Source organism: Anarhichas minor, unplaced genomic scaffold (assembly GCF_050575085.1).
Source record: "Anarhichas minor isolate MPS153535 unplaced genomic scaffold, ASM5057508v1 ptg000007l, whole genome shotgun sequence".
In the NCBI taxonomy this organism is placed as follows: Eukaryota; Metazoa; Chordata; class Actinopteri; order Perciformes; family Anarhichadidae; genus Anarhichas; species Anarhichas minor.
The window spans coordinates 8,905,667-8,918,879 of NW_027466453.1; the positions used below are offsets into that span (position 1 = coordinate 8,905,667).

At 43.9% G+C, this 13,213-nt stretch overlaps 2 protein-coding genes across 3 annotated transcripts; one reads left to right on the plus strand and one right to left on the minus strand.

The window, feature by feature from the left end:
• The first annotated feature begins 267 nt into the window (after positions 1-267).
• On the plus strand, positions 268-10,107 carry mylk5 (myosin, light chain kinase 5). 2 transcript variants are annotated; one of them, XM_076085420.1, is made up of 17 exons: positions 268-509; positions 2,845-2,994; positions 3,534-3,686; positions 3,840-4,019; positions 4,409-4,444; positions 5,475-5,602; positions 5,712-5,865; positions 5,958-6,269; positions 6,346-6,451; positions 6,846-7,049; positions 7,152-7,369; positions 7,456-7,579; positions 8,162-8,314; positions 8,391-8,517; positions 8,602-8,695; positions 8,819-8,959; positions 9,142-10,107. In XM_076085420.1, exons 1-17 carry the CDS (start codon positions 392-394, stop codon positions 9,345-9,347), a joined length of 2,604 nt encoding a protein of 867 aa, XP_075941535.1. In that variant the 5' UTR covers positions 268-391; the 3' UTR covers positions 9,348-10,107. The 2 variants fall into 2 exon arrangements, with proteins under 2 accessions (XP_075941535.1, XP_075941542.1); XM_076085427.1 differs by lacking the exon at positions 268-509 and having other exon boundaries at positions 2,868-2,993; positions 3,529-3,686.
• Positions 10,108-11,878: 1,771 nt separating this feature from the next.
• Positions 11,879-12,716, minus strand: LOC142945275 (complement C1q-like protein 3). The gene is made up of 3 exons (XM_076086695.1): positions 12,521-12,716; positions 12,271-12,405; positions 11,879-12,165 (listed from the first exon to the last, which is right to left on the minus strand). The coding sequence occupies exons 1-3, from the start codon at positions 12,714-12,716 to the stop codon at positions 11,879-11,881; spliced, it is 618 nt and encodes a 205-aa protein (XP_075942810.1).
• Between the last annotated feature and the right edge of the window lie 497 nt (positions 12,717-13,213).

Sequence of the window (13,213 nt, forward strand, 5' to 3'; positions counted from 1 at the left end):
TTATGTGTGTCTGTTAGCCTCGGGAATAAAGACCGCCGTGTGAGCAATGTGGTTTGGGGGGGGGGGGGGGTCAGGCATCAGAGTGACTTTTGGAGAGATAAGGAGGTGGCTGCCCTGCCCGAGGAGGCCAAAGTAAAAGAGAAAGAATTGTGATGTAGGTGGAGTTAGAGTAGATCAGGGGGAGGGGGAGAAAAACTGAGTTTCAACATGTGCAGAGAAGTGTGAGCGAGGGCAGAGCTGCACTGACTTTGCAGTGAGTGTGCTGGTTTTAACAGAGACAGAGACACACAGCTGTGACAGAGGAAGGAAGTGTGATAACCATGCTTGGGAAATGACTGCGTGAATTATTTGTTGTTCCGTTCAGAGGCCTTTCCTGCGTCCGTGCACAGAAATGAACGGCGAGGGCAGCGAACAGCGTTATGTGTCGACCTTCAGGATGCACATCAAGCCGCCCCGAGCATCGTCTGCACCGGGGGCTGTTGACACCAGAGGCAGATGTACTTACACAGGTACGGTTAATAAGCGCTGCGTGAGACCCAAGGGTGTGCGTTGATGTTGTCAGGAGCTCCGCTGGTATAGCAGTCATCATGGTTTTAATGTTAGTGCTCGAGTAGGCAAGCCTGAACATGGTGATCCTTCCTGATAACATTTAAATTCACTGCATCAGAAAAAAATGTTGCTGGTTTGAAAACTTTTTTTTTTTTTTTTCAAAGAAACTGAGACCAAACACTAAGTTTGTTGCTTTTAGAGTTGATACCCGGTGTTATGTTTGATCTGATTGTTTATTGTATTTGGGCCCCTTTATTTTCCCATCACACTGAACATCACTCTAGCTCTAAAAGCTTAGCAGCATACCGCCCGGCCTTTCTTTCTCATCCTTTCCAGTTTGAACAAATAGAAAACCTTTTGGTGGCTTTTGCCGTGAAACTGAAAGGGTTAGTTTGACAGGGTTACACACTGCAGGTTTAATCTTTCGGATAGCTGCATGTCATTTAATGTCTGCTTAATAGAAATTGTTTCAATGTAAATTGTGACCCGGCAGACATCACACACACACACATATCTGTCGATCAGATGACCATCTTGTGCAGTAGTCAAAACATCAGGAACAGATAAAAACTGTCTACTTGGCCACGGTGCTATAGTGATTTCAAAGTCTCATGTTGAGCCGCAGTACAAGGTTCTTACAGCAACCTGTAAGCTTTTGGTTCAGCTCAGTTTTCACTGACTTGCTATTAAAAGCTTTGAGGTCTGCTTAAAAAAAACCAAAAAAAAAAAACTGTTGAGTGTGTGAAGGGTGTGATAATCCACCTCTCAGTGCGTGCAGCTCAAAGTAGTAAACATCTGGCGTCACAGTGAATACTTGAAGATTGTAAATGCTGGCTAAAGGTTGATGGTAAAAACAGCCATTTAGTTAAACTATAGTGATCTGTAAATGGCTTTATTACACACAGTCAGGTCTGCTCCACTTCCACACAATGTGGAGTTAAGGCACTGTACTACACTCGACAGGCCTAATAGCAATAGTACCGGTGATAATGTCTGCATTAGGATTGCACGGAGGACAAGGAAAGTGGTGGCAGCACAGCAATCAAAGACAAGAGTCAGAGCAGCTGTTGCCAAGGTCATCAATTACACAAACTCAAAGTCACGCAGACAATCTAGCTCAGTCAAGAGCCCCATTACCAAACTAGAAACATCTAAACTATCTCCGCCCGGGCCGCTGTAGCCGACTTATCGGTTCCAACTGTATCCAAAACACTGGAGATCTTGGGGAGACTCCGCTCCTCTCTCAGCATCTCACAAGATCAGCTTCCCTGATTGTCTTTTGATCACCTCCCTGATAAGGAGTTCAGCTCCAGGTGTGTCTCTTTGGCTGGAATGTAGGTGCCTCTAATTGCCCTGCCCCTCGGCCCCTTACAGGCAGCCTGCAGTGTTGATAATGTGTTTTTGATTTATTCAAGCTTTACTGGATCAGAGGGCGTGAAGTTCCAGGGAATATCCAGCGCCGGGCTTCAAGCCAGCACCCAGCTCTCATATCAATAATGCATTTAAAAACAAGACAGAAAACAAAGGAACAAATAAAAAAACACGGCCCTCTTACCATGAATTATGTGTTTTATATTATGGAGGATTGATGTCATCGATGTGGTTTTCTGGGCAATGATGACCTGAATTCATGTGACATTTAAGAGAAAACAAAAAGAGGAAGTGGTGTGAGCTGTTAGGGTAGCCGAGAGGATGGAACGCACTCGCGTACCATTTCATTTAGCACTTCTGGCAGGTGTTGCTTCTCATTTAAGATAAGGCCGAAGACGTCAGTGTGAGGATACAGAAGTTTAGTTCGTGAATTAATTGGTCAAACTTTGCATTGTAAATATATACTGAGGACAGAAATAAACAGGGGGTTTTGCAGTCATGATAAGTCTATAAACCCTTGATATAAATGTGTTGCCCTTGTTTCGTACATCTGACTTCTTGGGTCTTGGATTTTGTTTAGTCGGTTTCCTTTTTTATTTGGAACTTCCCTGCCTGTGTCCCGTGCTCACTTCACCTCCCGCCCCTGTGACCGCCTATCATGTATGTATCCCTCGTGTTTGTTTTCTAATCATCCTGTTTTGCCCGTTCCTCGTTTTCCTCGTTTTCCTCGTTTTCCTCGTTTTCCTCGTTTCCCTTGGATTCTTATTGTTACACATTTTTTGGACTCCCCTGCTCTGCAAGTTTTTGTTTTGCACATTTTTTGTTAGTTTATTAAAATCATAGTCAAACATCCTTCTGCATTTGGGTCCATCCCCTGCTACCATTATATGTCTAAACCCTGACCGACTTCTCACCTCTTTCCAGGGTCTGTTGACCTCTCCGCTCGTAAACGTGTGGATCCCCCCGTCTTCGTAGAGCCACTGCAAGATGGCTGCGTGGACGAAGGAAACGATATTGCACTGCGGGGGGTTCTCGCCGGAAGTCAGCCCATGAAAGTGTCGTGGTTGCACAATGGTAAGATGGGACAATTTACACCCATACAGAACATTAGATAAACAAAAGCAGCAAGAACTCGCATTTGGTTTTGAAACGGGTCCTTATCTCACCGATTAACCCTCTTGAACTCTTACATTTTGCCTTCTGTACATTTTGCAAACTAAATCAACTCCTGGGGACATTTCTCATGACTGTTCTGTTTGTGCTTGCCCCGACCCAATGACTCGTATATTCCTACTGTATGGTCAAGTCACTTATACATCAAATGGCAACTTTCTAGTTGTCTTTTGCTTAATTGTCTACACATTTCTTCCTAACTCAGCCTGACTATTTGGTATTTCTGGAGACTTTGGGATATTTTTTATTATCAAAAACACAAGTGTGGGTTTGACCAATGCCCGGCCAGACTACGAGCATTTGTACCGACAGGGTTCGAGAGGTATCTGGCTTCTTCTGTCAGCCCTTCCTCTCTCCCCTGGCTGCTCTTTCTTGCACATGACACCGGCGGGAGAGAGAGAGAGAGAGTTTCTAGTTTGTTTGTTTGCTCCTATGGGCAGGTGAAGTGGCCCATTTTGGGATTCCTTCCTTCAATGGCAGGGAGACCAGTTTTGTGGTGAGTGAGTGCTTGCCAGAAGACGCTGGCGCCTACACCTGTTTGGCGGAGAACAGCGCAGGAAAGACGTCCTGCTGCGCCGCTGTGTTCGTCAGAGGTGAGGGAGACACTGGGACACACTCGTCATAAGTTTGATTACAACAGAGTCTGCTGCTGGTTTCAAACTCTGCCTCTTGCAAGTTGTAATGCAACAGGAGTTTCATTTTGGATGCGTCTCTTCTCCTCTTCCTCTTTCTGACGACCGATCCAGACTTTGAAACTATCTGCGGCGTGCAGCATCACATCTCGAATGTCCCAACTTCTGCTTCCAAGAGCATTGTGGGGAATGGAAGGTCACCACAGTCTCCCAAAGGCGAGCTGCAGAAGTTCAAAGAATCTGTTTGTACTTCCCCAGCAGGCTCTAAGCTTAGCCCAGTCTCGACTCCAAGAGGTAATCAGATACTCATATCTCATATCGATACAAAGGATTTCATCATTCTTGATATTTTAGGAGTCGATGTAACAACACAATACAGAGCAGCTTCCTTACTTCCCTATACACCAGGAAATATGTTGTATTTATACATAAATAGTTAACGCACCTTTTCCCGTCTGTGTCTGATTGGTTGTCGGGCAACATGTGAACCAATCAGGGATCGTGCAGGACTTCCATAACAGTGATACACCCACTAGAGGTTCTCGGTCCCAAGTGAACACCATGTAGGGAAGTGCACGGTGCACAGTACAGTAAAACTCTGTAAACTGATAGCCGTAGAACAGAAGAGCAGAGCCCCGCCTCTATCCCACTAAAACCTACCTGCGCTTCACCTGTCTCCGCAGAAGTCATCCCAAAGAAGAGAGCCAACGCGGGGACAGGTGAGAACAACTTTTCTCCTCTCTGACAAATGTCAAAGCAATGCACCTGTCTTTCTGTTTTGTCATCATTCACTGCTATATTGTCCGACTTCTGCTTGTTCATTTGAATGCTATTTATTCATTAGAGTCAGTTTTTGTGTGTTTGAGCTGCATCTGGTGCTGCTGTGGTTTGACCTGGAGGAGCTACACCTTTTTTTTTGGCCTTTGTTCTTGATATAATGTCGTCTGGCTCTAAGCTATTGTGCTCCACTATACTGGGGAACTTTATACCTTTGGGTGTAGGCTGCAACAATAAAAGCATGAACAGCTTAATGTCTGAACTTCTGCTATGAGTGCACAGGATATGTAATACATGCTTTTTATGGTTTTGTGAATTAGATATAAGTGATGTCTAGAGCTTGAGAGGCAATCATTTAGAACGCCTTTTAAGAAGGTGAACAGTAAAGCCTTTTTAAAAAGTCAACTTTATCAGATTGTCTCTAGTCAAATTCCCCATCCTGATGCCACAGTATTTGAGTACTGATAGCTTGAGGGTTGATATTGACTGCAGCTCTCATATGGAATTTTCCATACTAATGTAAATGTATGGTAACGTTATATATCACAAGAATACAGTACAAATGTGTGTTTGTTCCTTTTTTTTTAAGGACATTTGTCTAAGTAAATATATCTGAGTGTGAAACCTTTTGAACTGAAATGCAACAGGTGAACTCGATTAACATTGTTTAACACACTTGAATACACAAGAACTGGATGGACTTGTTTGAAGTAGGTCATCTATGTTTACTTGTGTTTACAGTTGAGACACTTGGTCTTCTGTACGCTACAATAATAAGGGCCTCGGGGGAAGTGATACACTTCCATTCTTGGCATACAGCACTAACCTCCGATTATGTAATCCCACAGCACTAATTCTGTCTTTATCTCACACTCACACACTGGACAGTTTCTTTTCCAGTCTAAAGGTTTCAGGCCTTAAACCGGACCGAGAGTCAAAACACTCAATTCTTTTTTTAAATTGAATTTGCAGGTGCAGCATTACATTTCGAAAACCCTCCACAGCACCTCGAGGTGAAGGTGGGACAAACTGCACGAGTGACGTGTTGTTTCACCGGCATTCCTCCTGTAGTGTCGTGTTGGATCAGACACAAAGAACAGGTGTCATTTTAAGCCTAATTTACAAAGTATGCACTTTCTGCAATCTCATCTTTATTTCTCTCCGTATTAACCTGTCTGTATGTCTCTCTCTCTCTCTCTCTCTCTGCAGATAGTGGATGGTCCAGAGCTGTGGGCAGAAAGCACTGATAGGAGCAGCACACTGGTCATAGCAGAGGCTAAACCACAGCACGCGGGCCGCTACGCTGTCGTAGTGAAAGACCGCAGGAGCTCAGCAGAGCACACGCTCACCATCTCTGTCATAGGTAAGGCAGCAACAACACACACTCTGCAGCATCTGGACCATGAAGCAAGTTTGCAGTTACTTGAGTTCGTCATTCATTATCATCCTACCCAGAGAGGCCTCAGCCTCCGGCCTCCTGTCCCGTGTTCTCCCTCGTATCCGCCAACAGCCTCGTGCTGTCCTGGTCCGGCCCCTGTTACGACGGCGGCAGCGCCGTCCTGGGTTACGTGGTCGAGGTAAAGAACCAAGGACGTGTTGGGTCTGGGGATTGGAGCGAGCTCACTGACCAGTGTAAGAGCACCTCATACAGAGTGCGCTCCGGGCTGCAGCCTCCTCGGGAATACTGTTTCAGAGTGAGGGCCTACAACGTAGTAGGAGCAAGTGAGCCAGGACCAGTGTCGCCAGTGGTCAGGATGGAGGAGAAAGGTGAGGCAACATGGGTTTTTTAAAACCACAAAATCAGAGACAAATATAATGAGCCTTTATTTCATTTTTTTTGTAGGTGTAGAAAAACCCAAAGAAGAGGCCCCGCAGGTGTATTCCTGTGTCACTATTGACTCTTCACAAAAAGTCACAGATCACTACAGTTTGCAGGAGAAACTGGGAATGTGAGTATCTGTCAGGAACAAGCATGTTGTTCCAAGAAGCTTCAAAAAGCGGTTTCTTCAGAAATACTGAAGAAACCGAGAGAAAATCTTCCTCCCATAGGTGTGGGCTGCATGTAAGACGGGCAGTCTGCCAAGTGTAAAAGAGGGAGGATTGAAATTCATGCAAGTAGAGACACAGTTCTGCTCAATAAACAACAGATGTACACCAACGCAGGTTTGACAATGCCAGCGACTTCAGTTAATAATGGCAACAACAAAAAAATGTACTTCATCTGTTACTTTGACAGATGAAGGATTAGAATCACAGGTCTCGGATGAAAAATTGTTTTACATTTCTTTCTTGAAGTCTCAGAGATAAAAAAACCAAAAAAAACAAAGCTTGTTTCTTCATTAGGGGAAAGTTCGGCCTGGTGTTCAAGCTCATCCACAAAGAGACGGGGTGCGTTCATGCAGGGAAGTTCTACAAAGGTCGACGTGCCAAGGAGCGGGAGGCTGCTCGTAAAGAGATAGAGTTGATGAACTACCTCCACCACCCCAAACTGGTTCAGTGTCTTGCAGCGTACGATCACAGCCCTGAGATGGTCATGGTCATGGAGTTGTGAGTATCCTCGTGTGGACGTGTTTGTGATCCTGCAGTTTCTGGTTGCATGCAAATGAATGTGATAACCATTTGAGGTCGCTGCGGCTTATCTGTCTGCAGTATCGCAGGCGGGGAACTGTTTGAGCGTATCGTGGACGACAGCTTTGAGCACACCGAGACGGCCTGCGTGAGCTACATGCATCAGATCCTGGAGGGGATCGCCTACATGCATCAGCAGAACATTGTCCATCTGGACCTCAAACCTGAAAACATTGTGTGCGTTGACACCACTGGCACCTCCGTAAAGATCATTGACTTCGGATTAGCCAGCAGGCTTGGTATGTGACGTGACACTCGCTTAATATTTACTTGTCATTTTTAGCCAATGTTCCAGGAGTAAATTAGGCGATTTTCTGTTTAACAGATGGCAACACGCCTCTCAAGGTGATGCATGGGACTCCAGAGTTTGTGGCGCCTGAAGTGATCAACTATGAGCCTGTGTTTTTGACCACTGACATGTGGAGCATAGGAGTCATCTGCTACATATTGTGAGTCTCACTGTCGCACCCACAGCTCTTTCTACGTTAAAGGTGGATTTAGATTCCTTTGGACTGAAACAAGTTAGCTGTTTCCAGTCTTCGTGCTAAGCTAAACTAGCCTGCTGCTGGTGTTAGTGGTTTCATTCATATATAATTTATCGCACAGACATAAGATTGGTTCTCATCTAACTCTTAGCAAAAAAAAAAATGAATAAGTATATCTCCCAAAATGTAGCACTATTCAGTTAAAGATTTTTATTTGTGTGTGTCAAGCACATCCAGTGTATTTGTTTTCCATCTAAATTGGAATAACTCCCGATAACTACTCCGAGAGACTTAAAGGGGGCCGTTCATATACAAATACATGTTTATTCCTGTTGTGCTTCTTATCAGTCTGGATTGTTTTAGTTTTTGAGATATCTGTCATAGAGATGATCTGAAATATAACTAGTGTCCCTATAACAGACTGATAGGACTGTGCTGGTGGTAATAGTCCGCCTGTTTGAATGTTGACTTTTAATACCACCTAGTGGTTGTAGCTTGAAACGGTTAATATAATGACACTTCCGTCTCTCGTTCTCTGGTCTTCAGACTGAGTGGCGAGTCTCCATTCCAGGGTAACAACGACGCGGAGACCCTCGCCCTGGTCACAGCTGCCCAGTGGGAGTTTGATGAGGAGAGCTTTGATGAGATTACTGATGAGGCCAAACATTTCATCAGCTCCCTGCTCAACAAAGACACCAGGTAATTTCATAAATGCACTTTGGCTCCAAGACACCATCTCTACTCAGGACCAACTATAACGCTCTGTGTTCCCCAGACGGAGGATGTCCTGTGAGGAGGGACTTGCCCACTCTTGGATGGCATTGGAGTCTGGAGATCGCGCCGCCACCAGGACTCTGTCCAAGGAGAAGATGAAGAGGTTCTTAGCCAGGCAGAAGTGGAAGGTAACACCTCAAACTTTTATGTTTGTCTTTGAGTTTGAGGTGTTTTGTGCTTTGATACTTTTTTTCTTTTTTTTTGTCACATAGAAAGCGGGTAAGGCCTTGTTAGCCCTGAAGAGAATGGCTCTGCTGTCGAAAAGTGACAGTTCTCCCTCTGGATCTCCGACCAGCCCTGGAGAAGGTAAGAAGCCAACTTTCTTCTATCATTTTCCTATCAGGACCTTTCTTAGTTTTCTGGTTTAATGTTGCTGTATAGGGTTTATTCCCCCTCTTTCATCTCCTGCCTCCTTCCTCCCTGTCCCAGACTCACCCCTGAGCCCGGAGGCAGAGCATGCCCTGCTGTCTTTGGAGCGCAAGATGCACGGGCCGCCCAACTTTACCCAGAGCCTGGAGGACCAGACAGTGAATCAGGGATCCAGTGCTCGCCTCTCGTGTCACCTCACAGGTACACACGACTTCACTCCGAATGTTACAATACTGTCATTTTACTGTTAAGCAATCAGGCCAGAAAGACTTTCATTTGGCCTCCCGACGTGAACTTCCCCCAAAACCGCTTTGCTCTTCGTTCATTTTAAGAGGTTCTGCTTTATTAAACCTGCCCCCTCACCCCTCCATCTATCTTGGCAGGATACCCTGACCCAGAGGTTGTTTGGCTGTGTGGTGAAGAGCCCGTGGTGGAGTCCCCCACTGTGCAGATAGAGTACGAGGAAGATGGCTGCTGTGCTTTGGTCTTAGCCAAAGTTGACCCAGAGGACGCCAACGTTTACACATGTAGAGCCAACAATGACCACGGGGAGGCTTTCTGCTCAGCCAAACTCATGGTTCAAGTGTAGATCCATTAGATCTTCGTGTGCAGAGATACAATTGATAAACATAGAGTTCTTGAGTGCCTTAAATAGTTGTATTGTACATTGTTGTTTTAATAAAAATGGGGATTAATGCATGCTTTACTGTGGCTAGAAATATATAATACATGTATTATTGTACAAAATGTATGAACAGATGAATATTGTTACAGAGCTAGTACTAGCATGTATAAAAGTTGATATTTCTATATGGGACAAAGGTATGGTTGTCTTAAACAACGCGTTGCAGAAAAATCCACAAATGTATCTCTTACTTTGGCTTGTGGGTGAATGATTTTAAAGCTTCCCTACAAATATTCTAGCTGGCAATATGAATGGACTTAGATATCTCTTATGAGGAGTAAATGGGCCTGAGATGACGCTGTTTGAATCACATCGTGAAGATCTGACTTGTGATTTCTGATGTAGCTTTTATTGGGTGAACTAAAGAACGGTACACCTACATTTGTACAGCTATGGCGTTAATTTGAACATGCAATGCATTGGCGAAATGGGCATCCAAGTGTCTCTGGATCTTCCTTCTACTAGTTGGCAGAAACTTGGGACATAGGAGGCAATGAAACGATGTCTTGCTGAGATTTGGGGACTGTATTTCAAACTGGCCCCCGGTTGACGGGTGAATCTGTGAAACAGCAATAGATTTTGCAGTTACAATTTCAAGCCTTTTTTTTCATTTAATTGTATCAAAATGTTTCCTTCTCCTTAACAAAGATTTGTTTGGAATATATACCCATTTTCAAGGAAAATAATTTTTTTTAAATATGAAATTGGGATTTTTTTTTTGTTCTTAATTTATGAATGACATCTTCCCTCACAAACAAATATGTTAATTACACTCATCAACCATTCTGTTATCCATACGAATGCAAAAAACAACTTTACGTTACATTGTGCCGTTAAAGCTTTGAATTTTGTTTTGATAAACACCTGTTAGCTATTGCTAATTTGTTCACACACACGAGAACAGCATGAAACATTTAAGCACAGAAGTGCATGGGAATGCCCTGTTTAACATTGAGAACTCCACCTCTGATGAGACACGAATGTCGTTTACAACATTTACAATCACAGACGACTGCTCTTTAAAATATAACAGTTTATTAAATCAAAATAATAAATGATCAAATCAAGTACTATCAAAACCAACAAACACTATCATATAATTATATGTCTAATACCTAAAGTCAAATGAATAAAGTGGGGTAAGGATATGTATATAGATATATGTACATGTATATGTGTGTGTGTGTGGAAAGGAGGAGGGGGGGGCTTACTCAAACAGTGATGGTGGGTAATCTAAAAAGGGGGCGTGTGAGCCTACAAGCAAAGATGGCGGAGTCTAGAGACCTCCGACAAAATGGCTGAGAGGGGGCCACATGTAACCACGTGGGGCGGCGCACCATGTGGGTTGGGACAATAGATTACGCAACCACGAGTCTGAGAGGTTCAACAAAAATCAGTGAATCTAACTATGTGTCTGCGGGTTAGTAGGGAGAGAGAGAGAGAGCGAGAGAGCGAGAGAGGAAGATCTCTGAGCGCGGTGCTCGGCGCTGCAGTGAGAGTGTGAGGAACAGCTGATCACTCGCAAACTCTGCGGTCGGATTCTGAACCGACCGGTCACGCTTGTACGGTGATAGTTGCGGTTCTAGATCTCACTCACAGATCCGATTTAAAGAAGAGAGAATGAAACCAAACAAAATAAAATAATCCCCAAACAAAACACATCTTTATCACTGCGGTGAGATGCGAGTATTGCTCTCTTATCACCCCGAAACTCGGTCGGCGAGACGAGGCTCCGCCACCGTGGTTTTGGTCTTTGAAGTGATGAAATCACAACCTCCACATCCACTAGCAGCGACGGATCTAATGCAAACAGTTATAGCAGGAAATACACAATATAACGGGACTCCGTGGTCCGCGATGCTTGCGCAATAACACGTTATAACACGACAGTAACTTAACGTAAGAAGATACAGGAATAACAACGACAGAATGTGATCCTGGAGACCCCGCCTGTACCAGGAGCTACCACAGGAGCACTTTGCCTGTTTGTATTTATATGTCTGTCTGTGGACACATTTCGTCACCACGATAGCGTCGCCGCTGTGCAAGATGCTGTCATGAAACTATATACAGGAGTGTAATGGGGAGCAAATTGCCGAGTTTGAAGATGGCTCTACGGTATTATTCTGTATTTTATTTTCTGTAGCATTTTTACCCTCAAAACTAATAACCACACTGTAAGTAAGCTTGTTTCAAATGATGAAATCCAAACATCATGAGAGGAAAATAGAGACACCGGCATTGTGCCGACAAAGCTTGATGTTTATTATTGATACAACGTCTCAAACAAATTACTGTTACGTTTCCAGACACAGCACATCATTACACTGTCCTGTCAATCATTTTTGCAGATTGCATTTCCATAGCTACCAGTTAGCAGTATGAATAACGTGAGATATTACTTTTACTGCAAAAAGCATGAAGACCCGTGCAGATTATGCAGCAAAGAGCAGAAAACCAGTGAAGGTGTTGTACTTCCATTCATCATCATAGATCACCCGGGTTGCAAGGAGTTGCACATACACGCCGTCTCCCTCCTCAAGGGGGATGACTACGGCGTTGCTGCCCATGTCATTGCTGTCGGTCCCTGAAGTGTCCCAGACAGATACCAGCCGCTCGTTGTTCTTCATGATGCTCACAACAGAGTTGGGAGTAGGACTGAGGTTGTTGAACATTGAGAATCGAAAGAAGTACGTCCCACTGACATGTGCTGTGAAAATGCCTGCCAGAATAAAAAGACTGGTTTTAATTTCACGAGCCCTCATATAGTGTCTCTCTCTCTCTCTCTCTCTCTAACACACACACACACACACACACACACACATACCTGTTGAAGGATTGTAGCCATTGCCAGTGTTGGAGAAGACCTTGTTATACTTAAGTGCGGTATCAGTGTTGAAAGGTCCAACGTTTCCACGGCCAGATTTCATGAGAGCTGCAGAAAAGGCCACCTGAGGTTTGCCTGAGAGCACCAAGTTACCACAAACACATCAAAAGTAAGAATTTATGCAGGAAAGAATTACAACACATGAATATTACATCCCATAAAATCATGTTCTGTCTTTGTTAGCCTATACCTGCAGTCAGACTCCGCAGCTCCAGGACTTCTCTCTCAGCGTTTAGCAACTTAGCCTCCAGTAGTGTTATCTTCGCGGCATTGTCTGCAACCTTTTGATTTATGGAAGTGAGGGATAAGGTGTCGTCGTTTCCATGAGGTGGCCTTTGACATACGCAGCAGCCGAACACTAGAATCAGGACTGCAATGTTCTTCATCCTTGTGGTTTTGAAATCTGCGCCTCTGTGCAGCCTTTCTCTGTCAAACGTCCCCCTCTTATACTTCACAAGACATTGTGCAAAACGAGAAACACCAGTTTCAGGAAACACCCATTTATAAAAAACTAAACATCTTTGGAATTTGGAGCTTCTCAACTCTATCAATGAAGTCCAACAAGTGACTGAAGAAAACTAATTATAGTATTTACTGTAAGGTAAAGTTTACAAAGTGCTTTACGGACATTAAGTTATATAACATTGCTTGTATCAAGTTCAAAGAGATGTGAGGGGTTATAAAAGATATTGATTTATTGAACCTGTTCAAACGGGGCATCATGCAATTTGTTAGCCTTTCCTCTTAAGTCAAACTCCACCCTGGTTATCAGGACACTAAAAGATTTACAGGAAAAAAAACATAGGAAACAAGTTTTTAAGGCTAACTTGATCAATATTATCAGTCATTCAAATATTCTTCTGCTGTGTTTATTATTCGAAGA

What these genes read in the sequence shown, in the direction of transcription:
- mylk5 (XM_076085420.1), top strand. Translation starts at nt 392, where the DNA reads ATGAACGGCGAGGGCAGCGAACAGCGTTATGTGTCGACCTTCAGGATG. An exon ending in GGATCAGACACAAAGAACAG is followed by an intron (nt 5,603 to 5,711) that starts GTGTCATTTTAA and finishes CTCTCTCTGCAG; the next exon opens with ATAGTGGATGGTCCAGAGCT. An exon ending in TAGCCAGGCAGAAGTGGAAG is followed by an intron (nt 8,518 to 8,601) that starts GTAACACCTCAA and finishes TTTGTCACATAG; the next exon opens with AAAGCGGGTAAGGCCTTGTT.
- LOC142945275 (XM_076086695.1), bottom strand. Translation starts at nt 12,716, where the DNA reads ATGAAGAACATTGCAGTCCTGATTCTAGTGTTCGGCTGCTGCGTATGT. An exon ending in GCTGCGGAGTCTGACTGCAG is followed by an intron (nt 12,406 to 12,520) that starts GTATAGGCTAAC and finishes TGGTGCTCTCAG; the next exon opens with GCAAACCTCAGGTGGCCTTT. An exon ending in TGGCTACAATCCTTCAACAG is followed by an intron (nt 12,166 to 12,270) that starts GTATGTGTGTGT and finishes TTATTCTGGCAG; the next exon opens with GCATTTTCACAGCACATGTC.